Consider the following 17,314-nt stretch of genomic DNA (forward strand, 5'->3'; position numbering starts at 1 on the left):
ACTGAGTCAAACTTGACAGGGCAGGAGTATGCTGAACAGGCTCACCAAGCGATGCTGAGGCTCACTGAACATCACAAGGGAACACTGACCCATCGCTCTCCCCTAAGCAATGATAAAGTCAGAAAATCACGAAGTCACAGCTGTGGGGAGTAAAGACTGAGTGTGGAACAAGAAAAGTCCCTTGCTGTACTGAAATCCATCAGACATTAGAGCCAGACTCTCAGACCCAAGCAGGAAGCCCACGTCACTGTCTGCTGGTTGCATAACTGGTGTTAAGACTTTCCCTTCAATGGCTCATTTGATAGTGTGAACAATCACATCTGCTTTATGTGTGGTGTTTCAAGGATTAAATAAGAAGAGTGTCACGTAGTCACCATGCAGGGGATACTTAATAAACAGTGGCTATAGGCTGGGTGCAGTGGCTCACGCCTGTAATCCCAGCACTTTGGGAGGCTGAGGTGTGCAGATCACGAGGTCAGGAGATCGAGATCATCCTGGCTAACACGGTGAAACCCCATCTCTACTAAAAATACAAAAAAATTAGCCGGGCTTGGTGGCGGGCACCTGTAGTCCCAGCTACTTGGGAGGCTGAGGCAGGAGAATGGCATGAACCCAGGAGGCGGAGCTTACAGTGAGCCGGGATCAAGCCACTGCACTCCAGCCTGGGTGACAGAGCGAGACTCGGTCTCAAAAATAAATAAATAAATAAATAAAAATAAAAAATAAACAGTGGCTATAAGCAAAAGTAAGGAAAAGGTAAATTCTTTGAAAAGATCAACAAAATTGGCAAAACTTCAGCTAGATTGATTAAGATTCAAAGAAAGAAGACTCAAATTACTCAAATCACAAATGAAAGAGGGGACATTACTACCAACCTTTCAGAAATAAAAAGAATTATGAAGAAATACCATGAATAAATCAGATAACTAAGATAAAATAGACAAATTCCTGGAAAGGCATAAACTACCAAAACTGACTCAAGAAGAAATTAGAAATCTGAATAGACCTGTAATAAATAAAGAAATTGAACTGGCAATCAAAAAACTACACGCAAAGAAAAGTCCAGGTCCAGATGGCTTCACAGGTTTAAATGTTCTCCACAAACTTTTAAAGAAGAATCAATAGCAATTCTTTACAAATTCTTCCAAAACGTAGAAGACAAACAAACACCTCTCAAATCATTCTATGAGGCCAAAACCAAAGATACCACAGGAAAAAGAAAACTGCCATCCAATATCTCTTTTGAATATACATGCAAAAATCCTCAAGAAAATGCTAGCAAAGTGAATCCAGAAATATTTAAGAAGGGGAACTACACACCATGACCAAATGGGACTTATCCCAGGAATGAAAGGTGGTTTTAACAACTGAAAATCAATTGATGTAATATACTGTTTCAATAGACTAAAAACACAAAAACCACATGATCATCATTAAAAGAATTTGACAAAATCCAACACCATTTCATGATTTCAAAAACATTCAACAAACGAGGAATAGAAGGAAACTTCCTCAACCTGATGAAGGGCATCTATGAAAAACCCACAGCTAACATCATGCTTAGTGGTGAAATATTGGATAGTTTCCTCCTAAGTTCGAGAACTAGACAATGATTTCTGCTCTTGCCACTTCTAGTAACATTGTACTGAGGTTTCCAGTCAGAACAATTAGGCAAAAAATGAAATAAAAAGCATCCCAGTTGGAAAGGAAAAACTAAAACTATATTCACAGAGGACATCATCTTGTATGAAGAAAATCCTAAGGAATCCCTTAAAAACTATTAGAACTAATAAGTAGTGATAATTGTAAGATAAATCATCACTACACAAAATCAATCATATTTTTATATACTGACAATGAACGACCTAAAAATGAAATTAAGAACAACTCCATTAAAAACAGCATCAAAAAGAACAAAATGCTAAAGAAAAACTTCACAAAAGAAGTAAAAAATATATAATCTTAAAATTACAAAATATTGTTGAAATAAATTAAAGAAGATATAAATAAATATAAACATATCTCATGCTCATGAATCAGAAAACTCAAAATTGTTTTTTGGTGTTTTTTCTTTCTTGTTTTGATCAAAGTCTCACTCTGTCACCCAGGCTGGAGTGCAGTGGAGCAATCTCAGCTCACTGCAACCTCCGCCTCCCGGGTTCAAGAGATCTTCCTACCTCAGCCTCCCGAGTAGCTGGGATTACAGCTGTGTACCACCATGCCTGGCTAATTTTTGTATCTTTAGTATAGATGGGGTTTCACCATGTTGGTCAGGCTGGTCTCGAACTCCTTACCTACCTCAAGTGATCCACCCACCTCGGCCTCCCAAAGTGCTGGGATTACAGGCATGAGCCACCACTCCCAGTCTCAAAATTGTTAAGATGGCAATACTCCCCCAATTGGCCCACAGAGTCAATGCAAACCCTATCAGAATTCCAACTGGCTTATTTGTAGAAATTGACAGCCTGATCCTAAAATTTCTTTAAGGGACACAGAATAGCCAAGACAACCTTGAAAAAGAATAAAGTCAGAGAATTCACACTTCCCAATTTTGAAACTTAATACAAATGATGCCAAGATCATTCAGTGGGGAAAGAATGATCTCTTCACCAAATAGTGCTGGAAAAAATGGATAACCACATGCAAAACAGCATTTACCTTACTTCACACCATATATAAAAATTAACTCAAAATGGATAAAAGACCTAAATATAAGAGCCAAAACTGTAAACTCTCAGAAGAAAACAGGGGTAAATCTTTGTGACCTTGGATTTGGCAATAAATTCTTAGATATGAAAGCAAAAGCACAAGCCACTAAAGAAAAAATAAACTGGACTTCATCTAAATTCAAAACTGGCTTTTAAGACAACCGAGAATGGAAAAAAAAATTCAGATCATATATTTGATAAGGAATTTGTATCCTGAACATGTAAAGAACTTTAACAACTCAATAATAAAAGACAAATAACCCAATTTTTTAAATGAACAATGTCAATAAACATTTCTCCAAAAAAGATACACAAATAATCAATAAACACATGAAAAGACACTCAACATCATTAGTCGTCAGGGAAATCAAACCAAAACCATGATGAGATACCACTTGACATCCACTAGAATGGCTACAATCAAAAAGTCAGATAATAACAAATGTTGACAAGGATGTGGAAAAATTGGAACCTTCACATATTGCTGGCAAGAATGTAAAATGGCACAGCTATGTAATGGGTTGAATTATGTCCCTCACAAAAGATGTGCTGAAGTCCTAACCCCCAGCACCTTTTTGGAAGTAGGGTCTTTACAGATGTAATCAAGCTCTAAAATGGGGTCATGAGGATGGGCCTTAACCAACTATGACAGTTCCTGATAAAAAAAAATTTGGACACAGAGACATATAGACACAGAGGGAAGATGATGTGAGGACACAGGGAGGCCACCAAGTGAAGACAGAGGATGGGTGATGCACCTACAAGCCAAGATCGCTGGAGACCTCCAGAAGCTGGAAAGAGGCAAGGAAGGGCCCCTGCAGGTTTCAGAGGGAGCACAGCCCTGCCAACACCTTGATTTTTGACTTCTAGCCTCCGGAACTGTGAGACAATACATTTCTGTTGTTTTAAGTCACCTAGTTTGTGATACTTTTTTAGGACAGCCCTAGAAAACCAATATAAGCTATTGTGTGAAACAGCGGAGGAGCTCCTCAAAACGTTAAACATAGAGTTACCCTATGACTCCATAATTCCACTCCCAACTACACACACCCAAGAGAAATGAAAACAGATGTCCACACAAAAACTTGTACATGAATCCTCATGGCAACATTAGTCATAATAACCAAGAAGTGAAACAACCCAAATGTCCACCAACTGATGAATGGAAAAACAACATGGGCTACACTCATACAATGGAATATTACTCAACCATAAAAAGGGAGCCGCAGCATAGATGTACCTTGAAAACATTACACAAAGAAAAAGAAGCTAGTCCTGAAGACCACAGCTATGAAATCATCAGAATCGGCAAATATAGAGAGACAGGAAGATTAGTGGCTACTGATTGTTGGGGTGGGGTCGGGGAGAGATAGAGGGATTAGGGGTTCAAACTAAAGCATACAGGATTTCTTTCCAAGCTGCTGAAAATCTTCTAAAATTGACTGCGGTGACGGTCACACAACTCTGTGATGATACAAAAAAAAATCATTGAATTGTACACTTTAAATGGACATATTGTATGGTATGTGAATTAGTTATACCTCAATAAAGTTGTTAAAGAAAAAAACAGGAAAGAAAGACCTCAACCCCAGGAAGCACTATTAAATACATAGTATTGTGCTAGCGCTGGCCATGAAGACAGAGCTTGGTCTCCAGAAGCTATAGACCAATGGTTCTCAAATGTGGCTGCAAAGGAAATGCACATGGAAAATGTTATTAAAATAAATTTTATTAAGATACAATTTACATAAATAAAATGCATCCCTTTTAGGAAGAGAGTTCAATGGGTTTTGACAGGTGCATGCATAATTACCACAATCCAGATGGAGAACAATTCCATCCCCCAAGGAAATTCCTTCACACACCTTTGCAGCCAATCTCCCCACCACTCCCAACTCCAGGTAACTACTAATCTGCTCTGTCACTAGTGATTTGTCTTTTCCAAATTGCATTAAAAGGGAATCACCCAGTATGTGCCGTTTTTGTGTCTGGCTTCTTTCACTCTGCATGATGTTTTAGAGGTTCATCCACACTGTTGCGCATAGATTATTCCTTTTTATTGCAGTGTGGTATCCCACTGTACTTTGACATCGCAATTTCTTTATCCATTTACCTGTCATTGAATATAAAGTTTCGTTCCAGTTTGGCGCTATTGGAAATAAAGCTGCTACGAATATTTGTGAACAAGTCTTTTTACAGACATGCGTTTACTTCTCTCGGATAAATATCTTGGAGTGGAATTTCTGGGTCATACAGCAAGCGTATGTTGAATTTTATAAGAAATGGCCAAACTTTCTAGAGCAGCTGTACCATTTTACATTCCCACCACTGGTTACCACTTTTAAAAATCCCAATGCCCAGGTCAGGTCGTAGCCAAAACTAATTAAATCAGAATCTCCAGGGAGTAGAATACAGACATCGGTTTTCTTAAAGCACCCAGGTGATTCTAATGTCCAGACAAGACTTCAAACCACTGCTAGAGATCTCAGGGGCCATTTGGCAGGCAAACAAGCAAGAGACATACTATATTTGCCTATAGAATTTCCTCACTCTTCCTTGATAATGGAGAGAGAAAAGAAGGAAAAACAAAAGCAATGTCTATCTAGTCTTCACACCACTGCCCTCAGAAGCTTTATTGATCTCTCAGATTCTCTCCACCTTACAGGAAGTAGGAGAAGGACAGAAGAATACAAAATAATAAGTACATATTAGCAACTTTTTAACAACTGAGTTTTGAGCTTAGCATTTTAGTAGGGTTACCATTCCCAGCACTCACAAGAGCTCTACAAGATAAGCACTACTAGAATTACCATGTTACAGATGAAGAAGCTGGGGCTCAGAGAGGTTCAGTAACTTGCCCACGATCACACAGCCAGTTATTGATGCAACAGGGATTTAAACTTCAGTCTGTCTCCAAAGGCGAAGAGCTTAAACACTCCACTAGGCTCAGAGCCATCGATGGTCCTGGGGCCATGAACCTCCTCCCACTCAGGTATTTCTGGTAGCAGGAGAATACAAGCCTCCAACCCAAATGTAAAAGAAGGCTGCAGGTGTGTTTACAAGACTAGCAGGAAAGGTAACGTGCAAGGAGACTGAAAGGTGGGGGTTAATTATGGGATTTCCTTTCCTTTCAAGCTTAAAGGATGAGATTTAAGCCCTTTTGGTACAGGGGAGGAGACCAAGTTGTTGCTGCAGCCTCCTCCCTCCGCCTCAGTTGGTACTTGGGACTGGAAAGAGGTAACAGAGAGCTAAGGAAGGAAGCCAGTGGGTAAGAAAGAGCCACCCAAGAGGCTGAAGCCTGGGCCATCTGCCTGCCCAGCAGCTGCCTGGTCCTTTCACTGAACTCTTGTCTGACCTGCAGCGGACAGAGTATTTGGCTGGAAGATGCTGCTGTCGTCAACTGAAACTGCTATTTCAAAACAAGGAGTGAGGATCAGCAGGGAGGAGAGCATTTTTCAAAATGTATCCAGGGGCTAGGGGAAACTGGGTGCTTGCCACACAGGAACTTTCTGTACTATCCTTTGCAACTTTTCTGTAAACCTAAGACTATTCTAAAATTAAAAGTTTACTTAAAATAATAAACACATAAATAAAAGTTATTTGAAAGTTATGGAGTCATATAGCAGGGGACAGAAGAGAAAAGCAAAAAGGAAGAAAAGCTGCTGTATACACACAGCACAAGTGCTAACATAAAAGTTGAAGGCAGGCAGGGTGTGGTGGCTCATGCCTGTAATCTCAGCACTTTGGGAGGCCAAGGCGGCCAGATCACTTGAGCCCAGTAGTTCAAGACCAGCCTGAGGAACATGGCGAGACCCTGTCTCTATAAAAAGTAAAAAAAAAATTAGCCAGGTGTGGTGACGCACACTGCAGTCTCAGCTCGAACTCGGAAGGCTGAGGTGGGAGGATTGAGGATGGCTTGAGCCCATGAAATTGAGGCTGCAGTGAATCATGACCACACCACTGCACTCTGCCCTGGGCAACAAAGTGAGATCTTGTCTCTGGAAAAAAAAAAAAAAAATTGGAAGACAAGTCCTGGGCCATTCATTTTAAATCCTCAACAGGAGAGAAACAACTGGGGACAGATAAGGACCCCAATGAGGGGTAAGGGTGGGAACTAAGGGAGACTGGGAATTTGCTTCCTTCAGGAGATGTAGAATGGGGTTTCCATGAACTACAGTTAAGATTCCTGGCTCTGACCCAGGCCCCTCTCTCCAGTGTCTGATGCTTTCACTCTTGTTCTCTCTCCTCACCTGCTCCCTGCCCATTTAACCCAGAGCAGACCAGAATCACATCGAAGGCCCCTATGCCAAGGTGCCATTAGCCAAGTTGGGCACCGTCATGGGGCCTGGATGTTGGATCTGTACAATGGGGCCACCGTGAGCCCTGCCCACCTCACAGAACTGCAAAGACGAGGGAAAACATGTTGTAGATTACAAAGTTCTGTGTAGACAGAGGTGACTAAGGGTTCATAGCAGGTCTGCTCCTAACAGTCCCAAACTGGAAAGAACCCAAATGGCAATCAACAGTGGAATGGATAAACACATTGTGGTTTCTTCACATAATGGAATACAACATAGCAATTAAAAAGAATGAGCTCCTGCAACCCGCAAGAACACGATGAGCCTCCCAGACATAATGCTGAGTGAAATACGCCAGATACAAAAGCAAACATACTGTGTGATTCCATTTCGATGAACATTCAAGAACAGGCAAAACTAATCTCTGATGATACAGATAAAGACAGCAATGACCTTTGGAGTATATTGACTTGAAGGAACATAAGGGTTGCTTTTTGGGTGCTGGGAATGTTCTAGATTATGATCTGGTTCTCATGTATGTACAAATCTATCAGGATGTACATTTCAGTTTTGTATAATTGAGAGTGTGAATTATACCCCAATTAGAAAAAGGAATATGATTAGAATTATTATTTGGAGCACCCTCTGTGTCAGAAGATAGGAAGGCTTTTGGGAGGGGTATTTAAAGTGATTTTGCCGCTACTTCTCTCCTGCTTTCCTCCATCCCCTTGGCCTCTCCCCAGAAAGGAAGGACTTGTTTCTCAAAATTCCTTTATTCTATCTTTTATCCCTTTATTGGCACTCCTACTATGGACTAGGTACTATTCGGGAAGCTGGGGTAGAACCTAGCTCTCCACCTTCCGATGGGCAATCAACACATAGATAACATTGACTATGAGCCGGCACCGAGGCTCTACCTCTACCAGCAGGAACATTTTCTCTCAAGCACGTGCAAGTGGCAGAGAGCTGGGCACAGAATATCTGGGATCCTTTCCAGGCTTTGACTATCGTTCCAAGAAAGGAGAAAGGTGCCTACTATATGCCAATGTGCATTTAATCCTCTGCAACCCAGCTCACATATCTAGAAGGCAGCAGGGGTAGAGTTCAAACCCAAGTATGTCTGATTCCTGTACCCTGCCCTTCCCAACACTCCCACGGCCTCCTAGCTGCCAGGTCAGCATTGCCCTGTCTCTGGGCATCTGTAGTGTCACCCTCCGAGATGGCCCCCACTGATTCTTGCCTCATGGTATTCAAGCCCTTATGTAGATTCTTTCCACACTGAATAAGGCTGACCTATGTAACCAATAGGATATTGTAGAAATAACAGTGTGTCTTCCAAGGATAGTGTATAAAAGACATTGTGGGTTCTGCCTTGCTCTCTCTTGAATCATTCATTCACTCTTGGGAAACCAGCCACCATGTTGTAAGGACACTCAAGCAGCCCTATGGAGAGGTTCGTGTGGTGAGAAACGGAGGCTACCCGGCAACAGCCAACCCCAACTTGATAGCCACATGACAGAACCATCTTGGAAAATGATCCTCCAGCCCCAGTCAGGCCTTGAGAAGACTGCAGCCCCAGCCAACATCTCAGCTGCAACCCCATGAGAGACCCCTAGCCAGAACCAGTCAGCTAAGCCACCCCCAACATCCTGACCCTCCAAAATATTTATTATTATGAGATAATAAGTGTTTGATGCTATTTTAAGCTACTAAATCTGGGGGCCATTTATTACACCATATCACTCTATATACATAACACAGCCCCTGTCAGAACCATCGCTTCATGCTGCAGGAACAGTGAGGGTGGTGTGTGAAGGCATTAGGAACCAGCCACTTACCAGAGGAGTGACTACAGCAGGCTGAATAGAAGAGGACCAACATCGGCAAGAAACCCCAAGTGCATGGGGGGACTGTGAAAAGGAGACCAAGCAAAGCCGAAACCCTGGAGCCATCTTTCCTAGAAATTTCTCACACACCTCATCTATCTCAGTAAGTGAAACCATGCGCACCCAATTACTCTGGCCAAAATCTGGGAGTCATCTTTAAGCCCACTCCCGCTCTCACGCCCAAAATCCGATGGCTCAGTAAGGCTCCAGCTCTCCCTCAGAAGGCATCCCAGACCCAGCCCCTGCTCACTGCCTTTCTGGCGAGCACCATGGACTAAGCCACCAGACTCTCTCGAGTGGGCAACATCAGCAGCCTCTTGGCCCATGTCCCTATTCCCACCCTGGTGCAGGCAGGGTGGCCTTCTCAGAGCGGAAATCCAGTCGCGTCCCTCTGGCCCAAACTCCCCAGCACTCATTACTCTCCAGCCCTCTTTCAAGTGTAACGAGCTCCTCTCACCTCAGGGCTTTTGCACCTGCTCTTTCTCATCCCCCACGTCATCATCTGGGTCCCACCTCACACAACTCTTCCTCCAAGGGGTCTTTCTGGGCTACCTTAGCAGAATTCTCTAACCCATTGCTGCAGCTCATTCCCTTCAAAACTTGCCTGCCTACTTAGTGCCTGTCTCCCCTATTAGATTGCAAGACCCATGAGGGCCAAGACCTTCTCTATCTGTTCACTTAGAACAGCATTTGGCCCATGGAAGGAGATTACTAAACATTCATTAATGAATCCTGCCTAGAAGCAGGGGATGGACAAGATGACCTCCAAGTTGATGAGGCTATAAAATCCACAGTATAGAGCTCTGCTGTGGCTCTGTGGCTCCCACTGCCCTTCCCAGCAGAAGGAAAAGGCAGGGCGGCAGTAAGAGCTCTGGTTTCAGAGAGAGACCCACCAGCTGGGTGGAGCGCTCACCACCAGTGGGTCCCATTCCCTATAGAGGAAACTCATATACAAAGACCATCTGTCTGCCTGGTTGCTGCCTTGCCAGTCTACCCTCTCCCCCACTTAGTTGGCCTCCTTGGGCAGAGCAGAGCAGGACTGCGGCAGCCTGGTGCATTCTGAGCCCCCAGCACATGTGAGAGACTCCTCAGGTAGGCTATGCCCCCAAAAAGTCATCTTTGCCATTTGCCTGTTCCCATGCACAAGGCTACTGCATGACAAGGGGCCATCTGTCGTATCTTTCTGGGCCTCTCTGGGCCACCCATCTCCCCTAATCAGACCCTTCACTGCCCGGAAGTTTATCCCCTTATCCTTCCTAAATGTATCCTGCTACTGTCAAGAGATGGAAAGCAAAAGGAGGAATGGCAGGCAAGGATGGAGAAATGCATGCCAGTAGGCAGTGAGGGATGAGGAGAAGGAAGCACAAAGGCCCAGGGACAGAGAGCAGGTGAAGAATTACACTGGGACACCTTGGGGAAGTCACTCAAAGTGGGGCACCTCAGTTTCCTCATCTGTCAAACAACAGGATCTTTTGGCCAATGTTTTATGCTCTAAAGGAATTAAAAGAACAAAGTCTGATAATGCATGTGAAATGCTGTCTAAGACCCAAAGCACTGTACAAATATCCATTGCTATTAAGAGAAAAGGTTGCAGGAAGGGCAGTACAAAGGGGTAGACTGGGCAGGAGCAAGAAAACTGGAAAGTTCTGGAGTTTTAGGCAAAAAACTGCTCTGGATAAACAGAACAAGGAAGAAGGTGGAAGGAAAAGCAGAAATGTACTCTCCATCCAGGGGAGAAAAGGCTGAGGGAGGCCGCAGGAAAGGAGAAGACAAGGGAAGGGGCAGAAAACTCACTGCATGGAGGTACTTGCTGCAAGCCAGGCCCTCTGCACCTCTGCAAGGGGAGCATTCCAAGCCAGAATCCACAGATGGAGACGTCCTCCAGCAAGGCGTGTGCTTGGCTTAAGTAAAGTTTCTTTGGAGGAAGATTCCTCCCAGACCTGCTTGATCCATCAGCACCCCTTCCCCAAGGTAACACTTGTCTCTCCAAGCTCCCAGTAGCTGAGCATCAGTCATGACATTTTTGAGCACCCACCCTGTGCCAGGCACTGGGCTGGGCAATTCACATACATTACCTCATTGAATTCTCACAACAACTTTATGAGGTAGGCTTCTTATTCCCATATCCTTGAGGATGAAACAGAGGCTCAGAGAGGTACATAACTTGCCCAAGGCCACCCAGCTAATAAGAAGCAAAACATGAGATGCACCAGATACAGGTCCTCAGCTGCTCAATGAATGCTCCTTCTGGAAGCATCTTCTCCTTCTACTCTCTGAACTCTTTGAAAGGTCAAATATGAAGAGCAAACGTAGGGAGTGAAAGGGCAGGGAGGGTTACAAGCAACAATGGCAGAAGGTGCAGACATTGGCTGCAAGTGAAAGGCAAGGAACGCCCTTTCCACCCCTAGGCAGAGCTGAGCCCATTGGACAGAACCATTTCCTTCCCAAACTCATAATCCATCTTGGTGCCAATCCCCCACCCCCTGTTATTCCAAGAAGCTGATATATGACTCCTATGTCCAAACCTCAGTGGATACATCAGGGGCTGAGCCAGCCTGGCCAACCAGGGCCCAGCAATCCCTCCACTCTTCTTGCCTCAGTTTCCCTCTCCCATCAAGACCAGCCAGAAAATACTCATGGGGAAACTGAGGACCAAAAGGAGACCTGGCCAATAAAGAGGAAGGGACAGTCTCTCAGGCGGCTCCAGACCAGCCAATCCTGACCTCCGACCTCTTTCTCCATTTATCCCACCCACCCGCTTCTCCCGCCCTCGGGGTCCTGTGGCTGTGGACACTGAGGTTTTCTAGGTTGGCCAAATTGGGCCAACTGGGGCTCTGCGCGGCCCGGGGTAATTGAAATGGATCCCCTCCCCCTTTCCCTCTCCCCCTTGAGAACTAGCAGAAACACCTTCAAAGGCCGCTCCCTCGGAGCTCGGTACCCACCAGCCACCCCCAGTAACCGCCCAGATTGAGCGCCGCACCCCCCACCCAGATCCCCCGACTCCCCAGCCCGCCCCTGCCCCCGCCCCAGTCCCCGAGCCTTCGCCTTCACCTTGACCTGCGCCCGCTCCCAGGCCCAGGCGCTTTGCATAAACAAAGAGAGGAGGAGGGACGCCCCGGGCACCGCCCCCGCCCCGCCGGCGCCCCCGCTCCAGTCTGGGACCCCGAGCCAGGCCTGTCCCAAGTCCTCCCGGGCCCGCCAGCCCGCGGCCCCTTACCTTGGCCTGGCATTTCCGATGACAGGAGAAGCTGCAGACTGCAAGAGGGTGAGACACAGAAAGAAAGTTTTAGCCGCGAGGTATGAAATGGAAACTCCGCGAAATCTCCTCCCACCCCAGCCCGCAATCCGCGCTCGGAAAGGAAGGAGGGAAGGAGGGACGGAGGGAAGGAGAGAGGGAGAGAGGGAGGGGACGGAGGGGAGCGGCTGCCGGGCCTGCGGGGCGGGAGCGCCCGGGACTGCGGACCCGCGGCCGGGGAGGCAGGGGGCTCCCAGCGCCAGAGCCCCTCCGGGTGGGGGCAGCAAAGGGGGGGGTCCCCCACTGGACCCCTGCCAGGGGCAGAGGTAGCCCGGACTCGGGCCCCACGCCAGCCCCACCAAGGAATAAGGGGGGCCTTCTCCCCTTACACACACACCAGGCAGGCAGACGACATCGCAAACCACAATCACACGTACTCTGCCCCAGAGACAGACACACAGACCCAATTCAGAGTCCAGGAGAGGGCCCACGCATATACACATTACACCCACACACACACTCACCCAGAACCACTCCCACCGATCCACACAGCCACCCACGCACACACACACAGCCTCACACACACAGATTCATCCAAGAAGACCCCTGACTCAGGGCACCAACACACACAATTTTGTGGGACACCCTCAGTTGCAGCCTGACACAGATTTGTGGACACAGACACGTGAACAGATGCTCACATAAACTTCATGTGCATGACTTGAAACACACAGACACACACACACACACACACACACACACACAGGACTTGCTCTTCCTCCCATTACCAGAAGCTGGAATCAAATTTCCTATAAGGTTCCAGAAGCCTGGAATGTCCCCAGCCCTGCCGCCCCACCCCCCAGGGCTCTGGGACTCCACCAAGGGATTTGGTGACCTCCTTGCAGATCTCATGGGTGGGTGAGGGGTCTCCTGAGCTGGGTTTTGCACTGCTTTGGGTCTTGTTGGCTGCCCAGGACCTGCTAAGGCTGGGGGGTTAGGAACTCTGGTTAGAGAACTGGGGAGGGGGAGATAGGGGAGTGCCCTGACTCCAAATCCTCAACAGCCACGGCCCAGGACCACAGCCATCCACCTCCTTCTCCTGGATCTATTGCACCCCACCCCCTTCCAGCTTTGAACTAACCTGATTCTCAGCAGAGCACAGAAAGGGAGGTTGAGGCACAGATGAATGCCCGGAGCAGCCCAGAGAGGCTCCGGGGTTCCCCACACTAAGGCTTCTTCTGATTTGTCTGAGGCAGAAGGGGCTGGGCATGGGGAAGGGGGAGAAGCTGGGAGGCACACTGGGTGGTGCCTGGAAAGGGACCTTGGCCACTGGCCCTAACATGGGATCTTCTTCTCTCAGAACCTAGTCCTGGCCCAGCCCAGGCCTGTGACTCACCGGTGCTGAGCAAGGTTTTTCTGACCCCACCAGCCACCCAGCCTAGCTCAGGGACATCTCCACCCTGGCCACAGCAGGACATACTCCCCCCTCAGCCACACAAGCGTTACCCATCCCTCTGGCCTTTCTGCTTCTCCCTCTCCCTCAGCACCACCACCAGCCCAGGTAGCAACTCCCTCACTTCGCAAAGGTGTTCCCTCTTGGACACCAGCAGCCTCCCGTGCTCCACCCCATCCAAATAGAGGAAACTTCCCCTTTGTGGGTCCAACAGTGTGGGCTCCTTCCAGGGGGACCTGCCTCTCTGTCTCTCCTACACACACACACACACAGAGAGAGAGAGACAGAGAGAGAGAGAGGAGCCTGGTACACAGGAGAGGCTTAATAAATGTTTGCTGAGTTGGACCTGTCTGAAGATATCCCCTGTGTTTATGTGCACCCCCATTTAGTCATGTACCCCCACTCTCAGATCGTTCCTGAGCTGTAGACCGCCACCTCAACATCTCATGTTCAACCAAAAAGGCATCTCCAAGCATCGACCCCAGTCTAGACATGAGGGACACAATGGGGGCCGGGACTCCATCTCCCTCCAGCATGCTCCACGCACTGACAGTTCCCAGAGTGTCTCAGAGCCTTGGCACTTGCTGTGTCAGCTGCCTGGTACACTCCCCCTCACCCCAGCACCCCATCATTCCCTGGACCAAATCCCTCTTATCCTTCGAGAATCCACCCAAAGTCATCTCCTCAAAGAGGCCTCCCCTGACCACTCAAATTAGAGTAACTTTCCAATTATTCTTTTTCAGCACCCCGGTTATTTCCTGGTTATTTTCTGAAGTTGCCCTGGGTAACTTCTCTCTAATCTATCTCCCCACACTACACTCGGAGGGCAGGGAGCATGCCTGTCTCCTTCGCACTGTAGCCCCAGCAGCTAGGACAGTGTCTGCTTCAGGCCCATGAGACCATATAGCATCTTTGTGCAAACTAGAAGGAGGCCCATCCCCTGGGCAGACCAGCCCCGGGGACACACAGCTGGGCTCATGCACAGTGTCTTTGTGGAAATGGTGAGAAGGTGCCCTTTCTCCAGGCAGATGAGCCCTGTGCCAAAATGCATGGCTTGGTAGGCAAAGGGTGGGCTGACTCCTGTGCTCTCTCAGGTAGGCACCCTTGGCTGCGCATGGCCTGCCTGACTGTACAGGGCAGCCCTGCCTGTCACACAGTGGGCACACACTCAGCAAATGCCCTCAAGTGGGGGGCAAATGGAGAAATCATTAGGTAATTGCAATACGCTGTGCTGAGTGCTTCCTGTACACTGGAATGCAGAAAGCTTGTCCTTGGCAGCTCTACAGAGGGGAATGAGGGAAGACCACTCCCACCCCAGCTCCCAGCCCAGAAGACAAAAGCTTAGCAAACTGAAAGCAAGTGGCAGATGCCAAGCAGGACAGGCTTGGCCAAGCCCCCATGAATGGATATTGACACCTGCAGAAGCATCCGCCTCCAACCCCAAGGAGGCCCGCTTGCTGAGTTTCCTCCAGGGAAGCCCCCTTTGCATGCCTATCCACCTGTCGCACATCTCCTCCCAAAGGGCAGTATGTCCTCCTCTTTAACTTGCATCTATCTTGCTGTAATCTCAAGTTTGGGCCTGTCAATCTGCTGGCCTCTCACTTTCAGATCGATGAAATATTCAGATGTGTTACAGAAAGGGAAACTGTGGCAACCAGCCTCGCAGGTAGCTGCCAATATTTCTTGCCTCTGCTACTCATCATGCCCTTCTGGAGTCCCGTCCCACACTAAATAGGGCTGATTTATGTAATCAATCAGATATTGTAGAAATGACAGTGTGTGACTTCTGAGGCTAAACCATAGAAGACACTTTGACTTCAGCCTTGGTCTCTTGGATCACTTGCTCTGGGGGAAGCCAGTGACCATGTCGTGAGAACACTCAAGCAGCCCTATGGAGAGGGCCATGTGGTGAGGGGCTGAGGCCTCCTGCCAATAGCCACCCCAGCTTGACAGCATTAAGTGAGCCATGTGGGAACTGGATCCTCCAGCCCCGGTCAGGCCTTCAGATGAATACGGCCCCAGTGATATCTTGACTGCACCTTTATAAGAAACTCTGAGCCAGAACCACCCAGCCAAGTCACTCATGAATTCCTGAGCCATGGAAACCATGTGGAATAATAATTTTGATTTTTTTCTTTTTTCCTTTTCTTTTTTTTTTTTTAGACATGGTCTTGCTCTGCTCTGTCACCCAGGCTGGAGTGCAGTGGCACAATCTCAGTTCACTGCAATCTCCATCTACCAGGCTCAAGCGATCCTCCCACTTCAGCCTCCCAAGCAGCTGGGACTACAGGCATGTGCCACCATGCCCTGCTAATTCTTGCATTTTTTGTAGAGAGAGGGTTTTGCCATTTGCCCAGGCTGGTCTCGAACTCCTGAGCTCAAGCAATCCTCCTGCCTGGGTTTCCAAAAGTGCTAGGATTACAGGAGTGAACCATGGTATCCAGCCTGTATTTATTTTAAACCACTAAGTTTACGGGTAATTTATGCAGTACTAGATCACTGATATCAGAACACAAGACCCATCAGAATGCAAAAGCCAAAGGTAGCAGATGCTGGGAACCAAGGCCAGAGGCCATCTCCTGGGTCCTACCTTGCCCCTTGGTGCCTGCAAACTCTCGCTTTAACTCCTTTCTCACTTCCCTTACCCTACAAAGTAATTAGTCATTGTGTCCCAGAAAGTAACTCTTAAGAGGCTAAGGTATTCTGTAACAGCCCGACTAAGACACCCCCCACCACCACCACCACCTACCCCTTCCTCCCTTCAAACTGAGAAAGGGGAAAAACCCAGCTTCCAACCCTGGGAACATCAGACACTGCTGGGGAGACAGCCAGTCTGTGAGTGACAGGGACCAGTCTGTGAGTGACAGGGATGCTCACTACACAGGTACCATTTCTCATAGAAGGATGGGGACATGCAGGGAGAAACAAGAGCAGGAAAACCCCAGCCTTCTCCTCTCCTGAGTCCTCCCCCAGATACACATGTGAGGATGGGCCCCACCTGAGCAGATCATGGCCTCCCAGCTCCTACAGAAGGTCCCGAAATTACAAACCCACCCATGCACCCTCCTGAGCCAGTGACCCTGTCCAACCGGAGCTCCATGGAACCCCAGGAGCCCCATCTCTGCCCACAATGTCAGCACTGCCCCTGCACAGCAGGGCCCAATGGTGGCCTGAGAGGGAGCAGAGAGCCCCTTAGTGGGAAGGGGCCCTTAGATTACTCAGCTGGGGTGAAGAACTGCACCCCCAGCCCTTGGCCCCAGCTCCCTCCCCAGCTGGGCTGCTGGTACTCTGTCCTGGGGTTGCTTCCTGCCTCTCGGGAACACAGGAAGCCAACATTGTTGGGATCTAAATGGCCTTTTCCTCCTGGACTTGGGTCGGAAAATGAGCACATAGCCTCACTGTGCACCTGACCCCGGCGATAACCACTCACATGCCCGGTCCGGCTTCAGCTCCTTCCCTGGTCGGCACAGAGGCACAGGCCTGGCCACCTGCCTGCTCACCGGCCACTCAGCCTGCCCTGCCAGTTCATCTCCAGGGCCTGGGCTGCAGGTATGTGGTGGTTAATTTAATGAGTCAAATTGTCTAGGCCACAGTACCTAGATATTCGGTGAAACATTATTCTGGATGTTTCTGAGAAAGTTGGTTGGTTTTATTTTTTAGATGAGACTCACATTTAAATCAGTAAAATTTGAATAAAGCACATGACCCTCCATAATTTGCGTGGGCCTCATCCA

At 47.8% G+C, this 17,314-nt stretch overlaps 1 protein-coding gene across 18 annotated transcripts in view; it reads right to left on the reverse strand.

Moving 5' to 3' along the window:
* TNS1 (tensin 1) overlaps positions 1 to 17,314 on the reverse strand; it is a 208,038-nt gene that overhangs the window by 163,913 nt on the left and 26,811 nt on the right. For all 18 annotated transcript variants that reach the window (XM_063713033.1, XM_054549819.2, XM_063713036.1 and 15 more), the window contains exon 3: positions 12,110 to 12,147. In XM_063713033.1, the coding sequence (XP_063569103.1) occupies positions 12,110 to 12,147 (38 nt within the window). The remainder of the gene's footprint in view (positions 1 to 12,109; positions 12,148 to 17,314) is intronic.

This window comes from Pongo abelii, chromosome 11 (assembly GCF_028885655.2).
Source record: "Pongo abelii isolate AG06213 chromosome 11, NHGRI_mPonAbe1-v2.0_pri, whole genome shotgun sequence".
Classification (NCBI taxonomy): domain Eukaryota; kingdom Metazoa; phylum Chordata; class Mammalia; order Primates; family Hominidae; genus Pongo; species Pongo abelii.